The 6,388-nt window shown below is 30.7% G+C and overlaps 1 protein-coding gene across 1 annotated transcript; it reads left to right on the forward strand.

Annotated features, from left to right (window-relative positions):
- Positions 1–198: 198 nt before the first annotated feature.
- Positions 199–4,838, forward strand: LOC130445515 (rabenosyn-5). The gene is made up of 5 exons (XM_056781170.1): positions 199–458; positions 614–1,030; positions 2,916–3,133; positions 4,187–4,449; positions 4,509–4,838. The coding sequence occupies exons 1-5, from the start codon at positions 326–328 to the stop codon at positions 4,777–4,779; spliced, it is 1,302 nt and encodes a 433-aa protein (XP_056637148.1). The 5' UTR covers positions 199–325; the 3' UTR covers positions 4,780–4,838.
- The last annotated feature ends 1,550 nt before the right edge of the window (positions 4,839–6,388 follow it).

Below are 6,388 nucleotides of genomic sequence, written 5' to 3' on the forward strand. Positions count from 1 at the left end.
ATACTAACTTCAATAAGGGGTTTAATAAAAAATTCATAAATAATAAGAGCATCACAGTATAGAATTAAGTGCCTGCTTATTTATGTGGCTGAGTTTTCCAATAAGCATTCGTGAATACCATTTTTAAAACGAAAATATAGTTTTGAAGGGACTATACCCTTTTCATTTAGGAACTCACCTCAGAATCAATTGCTTGACACTGTTGTCAATGATGTCAGATGTCAGCATGAGATTAATATTAGGTTAGAATGTAGGCGTAAATCAATTAATAACTACAAACGAATAAAATATAAATTCACGTATCAATTTTAATTCTTAAATAAATATGGCAGAAGCAACTATTCAGGAAGGTTTTCTCTGTCCTATTTGTCACAAAGATTTACGATCAGCAAACAATTTAATAACCCATTTCCAAGATTTACATTCTGAAGATAAAGATCTCCTTACCTCTATTAAAGGTAGCCAATAAATATATTTATCAAATATAGAGTTAATTGTACCATCTAATAATTCAATTCAAGTTAATAATGTATTATATATTCCATTTTACATTTATTTGGAAATGAACAATTTTTATTAAACAATTTCAGCATTAATATAACTAATATTTTAGAAATTTATGGGAAAGTGAAGAAAAAAATTTTAACTGTAGATGACCAAGACATTGAAAACTTTAGAAAAGAAATCTCTTTACAGGAAAAGTATTATTTAGAATATAGTGAACCACAAGACCCCGGACCAACTGTGAGCCACACAGATTATTTTAAATCGATAAGAAGAGATAGGTTAGATCATAAAACAGCTGAAACCAATAAATTAATAATAAGATTAGATAGATTATTACGAGTATATGCACCAGATAGAAAACAACATGAACAGGAATTAGTTGCTTGGTTAGATGGTTCAACAGTTTCTAGGTGTCCTTCTTGTGCTTCGTCATTTAACATAACTAGAAGACAACATCATTGTAGATTATGTGGAAGTATTATGTGCAATTCTTGTTCATATTTTCTATCATATGAAACTGCCCGTAAGTATTAATGTATGTACATTCAAAATATAACAAAAAAAGCTAAAAAAGTCCTATGAATGTCTCATTTGTTTTTATTTTTATGATTGATAAGAAAATATAGTCGATACATTTTTTATTAATTTATGTGCATATTTACAATTTACATCAAGTAAATGTGTTGGATCTAATTGGCTTGGAAGGAAAGAATACATCGATGCTACTCCTTAATTACCAGTTTTTCATTGTTATATATGTTATATATGAGACCAGGTTCTGTGTAGTATTTTGATACCTAGACCATTTGTGAATAGTTCTGCTATTAGTGTGTTATTGTGGTTTTCTATTTATTGGCTGTACCATTCAGTCATGGTTACTTTTCTAACATAAAGGATTTTCAGATCAGTGTGTAAGGTCTGATTACTGACAAACCAGGGAATTTGCTAAAGTCCTTAGTGCCTTGAATTGAAATATTTGGCTCTTGTGGATTTGGCACATCCTCAAAGTTGGATTGTATATATAGGTTTAAGTTAGAAGGGTAAAGAGAAGGAGAACAATGTGTGTATTTGAAAAAGTGTCTGTAGAAATGCGTTAAATAAGTTGTTGACATTTTCTATAATGAACTACAATATTAAATTTCTTAACTCTGCATACCTTTGTCTACACTAGCGACATTCTGGAAGGTTTTTGAACTTTAATTTATATAGTTGGATATTTTTTCAAAGTTTCTCCTTCATGATATTCTCCTTCTCTCTACCCTTTATAGTTTCAAGATAGCTTTACAGATTACAATTTTTTTGGTTATTGAAAGTTTCAATTTTCATCAAATTGACATTCTAGGTGTCTACAGGCGAATTCGGTGTTCATGAGCCACGTCAGTCTGTCAAGTAGATCTTGCAAATATTGTTAAAGGTGGGATTATGTTGGACAGCTCGGAAGAGTATCTATATCCAAGTTTTTGTGAAGTTGTATGAGCTAATTTGGCTACAAGACTATGTCAGGACATATTGCTTGCAATCTCAACACTTAAAGAGAGAATTTGCAGTGATGGGGATATTTTATGTCCAGACAAGACCAGGTCTCAATCTGTAGTGCCTGCCTTCTTTGTAAAAACACAAGCTGGGGTCTTTGCTACATTTAACTCAATCAGATTGCTTCCACCAGACACCAGAGAGTTTTTGTGGTGGTGGTCTGATGCTGCCTACAGATGTGGGAGTTAGTCAAGATTTTTGGGGTGGTTGATTTGAACGATGACACCAGTGTTATATCGTTGACTATTGAATCGTCACTTGTAGTTATTATAGCTACATTATAAGCAAATGAGGCTATTTTGATGTTCTTGGTTTCTGGTATATTTGAAGATTATATCTGGAAGAGTAGTGGTTAGGTTCCAGGACACTTTTCTGGGTAACACCAGCTTGGATGGGATAGGAGTCATATTACTGGGCTGGTAATAGGTAGGCAGCTTTCTAATTTAATAGTATGCTACAACTTGTCAAAAGACTGAAAGGAATAAAGCATTACAAAACCTCTTATCTTCTTTTTGTTATGTCATTTATTAGCCTGTGAACATGCTGGGTTGTAGAGTGATGTTCTCTCTGTCTGACTTCTAGGTTGTTCTATTTTTGAGTGGAAAACTTCCATAGAACAATTTGTAGAAAAATATTACCAGTAGTTTCCAATACTATAATCGACTAAGCTTATGGTGCAACTTGCAGGCAATATTTTACTTGATAATTTGAGAAACATTATTAAGAGATGATGTTGAAATTTACTATTATTGTGTCTAAATTGCATACATATGGAACTGACTATTTATTAAAAGCATGTGTATTAAGTAGTTAAAAGACTTGGAATTAATGATACATTATTTTACTATTTTTATAATGTATTAAAACTTTTTTAGAAACCATTATAACACCTTTAAATAGCGGAGGACCTAAGGAACCTAATCCTAACAAAGAAACTGATAGTTTAAGGATATGTTACCATTGTTTGGATATGTTAGATAGTAGAAGAAGAGTTCAAATCGAACAAGTTTTGCAACCTATTATTTGCCAATTATATTCACATTTACAAAATATGAAATCTCAAGTTGAATCATCAACTGATATGTATATGAAGGTAAAGATGCGAATTTAAGTTGAGAGTTACGTTGTTAGGAAGTAGCTTACATCTACATATTTTAAAATACCCTCAGTTTTCTCAAATATTCAAGTTATTAATCATTATTGGGCACTTTCAAACATCTGGGTTCTACTTTTTAATGTTGAGTATATAGTGTTCTTCTTTTGAAGGGATTAGATGTTTTTACATTTTTATAATGATGGGAATGCTACCAGATCGTATCTAACGGTGAATTTCTTGTACCTTCTTGCTTCCAAAGTTTCGAAAATAAAATTTTATAAGTTTAAAATGAAATTTTATTAAAAAGGAAAAAATGTTCTAGATCCTAATCGCCATCTGAATCTAGAATGGGGCCCGTTTGCCAAATTAATTGTAAGACACTTTCTCTTCTCTAGAACTCTTTATGCTCTTTTGAGCCTCAAAGTATTGGGATTTTAGTTTTAATTCTCCTTTTATGCATTTATCCATGAAAGAAAAAAATAATTGTTATATGTTATAATTATTACAAAAAATACCTTCAGTAAGCAAGATCTGATTTCTTTTGATCATGTATCCTTTCTATCCATATTTCAACGGATAATGTTTATAAAAATAATGTCAAAGGGTATAAGTAGACGACACAATGTTTTATTACTAATATATTGGATGCTACTGATCAGGATCAAAATGAAACAAACATACTTGTATCATTTTGATTCTGATCTTAGATGTTTTTTGACTTCATAATTTCATCACATCATAGATGGCAATTGATATAAGAAAATCACTTGTTTCCCTTTGCCATTAACTAAAGTAGGTATTCATATACCAAAATAATATTTATTTTTCTCATAAAGTGCACTTGTACCCTTTTGTATCTAATCCCTTTATATAATCTTTCGCTTTTTGTGTTTTGTACATCTTTCTCAATTTTTTCTGTTCTATATATATTTAGTGTCTTTCTGACATGTTTAATTTTTCTTACTTTCAATTAGTTGACGCTTGTCTGCATTTATTATTTATATATTATTGTTTGCTTTTACCAAAACTTCTTTGTGGTACTATTTCCAGGTATACAACTCTATAATATCCGGTGAAACGACATATATCCTACAAGACCTGCAATCTCTTAGAACAACAATAGCAGATAAAGCACAAATGATCGATACAATTAGCAAAAAAATAGCTTCACTTTCCGTAGATCCTTCCATGCCAAAAGCAATGTTATTACAAAATAATATTCGAAAAGCTACATCGATGTATATAAAAGATTATTTATTAACTCTTCCAGCTCCACCAACTCTACAAGAAATCGAAAAAATAAGATATGAAAGGTAAATTGAGAAAAAAATTGCTTTGTCTATGTGCATCTCAAATTCTTAATATTTTTTAGGTCTTCAAAAGCGGTGGAAGATGATGATATTCCAGTAAAAAATACCAATATAAAGAAAGTAACTGTCACCACAGGTTGGTCTCCGGCTAACGTGAAAAACGATGTCACGGTAACTGAAGAAGAAGATCCTCTTCTAGAACAAATATCTATCGTTACGAGCTATATTAAACAAGCTAGGGAAAACCAAAGGTTCGAAGAAGTTGCCTCTCTACAAGAAAATCTCAATATGTTGAAGGAAATGTATAGAAAACAACATTATAAGAACTTATAATCGAAATGATTACTTTAATTTATTCATTCCAATAAATTATTTGGTATTGGCACAAACGATAATATCGTTTTTTGTCTAAATATTTTATTCACCTAGGGCAAAGTGCGGTCCCAGAGCCGCATGTAGCTCTATGGCCCCTAAGTGCGGCTCTGGTACAATTATCTACATAAGGTTCAATAATATTTCCATCTTATTTGGAAAAATTGAAAATCGAAAATGTATGTTGATTTTTTTTTGAGTTATAGATAATTAGGAAAAGGAAACTTAATTTTTTCGATGTTAGATAACATTCAAGAAGAAACTTCCCCAAAAAAATAATTCCTCTATTGATAAACACCATTTTAAAATAATAATTTTAAAGGTTTCAGGAATTTGAAAACAGCAGAGCAACTTTAGTATTTGTCAAAAATCCTCTAAATACTACAAAAACCAAGTTGAAATTTTCTCCTTTTGAAATTGACATTGGTAACTTTGAAATACAATTGGTGGATTTTAAAACAAGGAAAACTTTGCTAGATTATGAGCGTTTTCGTATTGGAAATGTGACAAAATTAAATACCAAAGTGTACTAACTTTAATATATTCCGAGCTTTCGAATACTTTGTATTCATTATCTGGGACTGAAATTATGCTAAAATACAATAAAAATATATTATATATAATAAAATTTACTTATCAATTTATTTGGAATATATTAAGGTTTATACACTTCGGTGTTTATTTTGCTCTTATTATGCGATATCATTTCATTAATAATCCTTTATTCAAGAGCATATAATGGAAACAAATATTCACAATTGAGGGGTATAGATGCAAAACTCACATTCTCCGCTTTTGGAAACTTTAGGGTAAAAGCCAAAAACTGTAATTTTCATAATTTTTTATAGTCTCCTCTTATCATTGTAAGTAATTTTTAACAAATATAACCCTAAATTTATCTCTATTATAGTGAGAATTTAACTTAGAAATTTGGATAATGTCAGTTTTGCACGAAAACCTCATGGAGATTGTGAGTTTTGAAGCAAAATCATTAGGTATACCCAACAAAACAACCAGAACCAAGAAAAGTTAATTAAAATACTTCAGCTGTTATCTGAGTTAGACTCGTAAAAAAGGCACATTTAGATGAAAGTTTTATTTGGAATAAAAGCAAAAGTATCTACCAAATACTTTGTCTCTTTACATAGTAGGTGAAAAACTTATTTAAATATTGGTGATATTAACCTTCTCAATTGGTTCACAGTTCACACAATTCTTCATCTTCATTGTTAATGGCCTGATCAATAATGTTTTTATAAAAAACCAAATCCTGATTGTCCTGATTGATCCATTAGTCGCCATAGTTCTTCTTGAAAAGATTATTAACTTCAACCTTCTCGGCCAGTTTTAAAGAGTTGGATGGGGGGATAACAGATGGGTTCGTTGGTGTAATCAGTTGTCCTTTTTTGCTAATGACTAGGCACTCCAAGATCTGCTTTGTAGGTGTATTCCCCTTTGAGAAGAATATTTTTTTTAACTGTTCTTGTCAAAACTATTCTTCTGAAAGCTGAAAGTGAAACTGACCCGGTGCCTTGAAAAATTCCTCTTTTTCCTTCTTCCAGTCAAAAAC

Source organism: Diorhabda sublineata, chromosome 6, assembly GCF_026230105.1.
Source record: "Diorhabda sublineata isolate icDioSubl1.1 chromosome 6, icDioSubl1.1, whole genome shotgun sequence".
NCBI classification, from domain to species: Eukaryota; Metazoa; Arthropoda; class Insecta; order Coleoptera; family Chrysomelidae; genus Diorhabda; species Diorhabda sublineata.

What these genes read in the sequence shown, in the direction of transcription:
- LOC130445515 (XM_056781170.1), top strand. Translation starts at nt 326, where the DNA reads ATGGCAGAAGCAACTATTCAGGAAGGTTTTCTCTGTCCTATTTGTCAC. An exon ending in TCTCCTTACCTCTATTAAAG is followed by an intron (nt 459 to 613) that starts GTAGCCAATAAA and finishes CTAATATTTTAG; the next exon opens with AAATTTATGGGAAAGTGAAG. An exon ending in GAAAAAATAAGATATGAAAG is followed by an intron (nt 4,450 to 4,508) that starts GTAAATTGAGAA and finishes AATATTTTTTAG; the next exon opens with GTCTTCAAAAGCGGTGGAAG.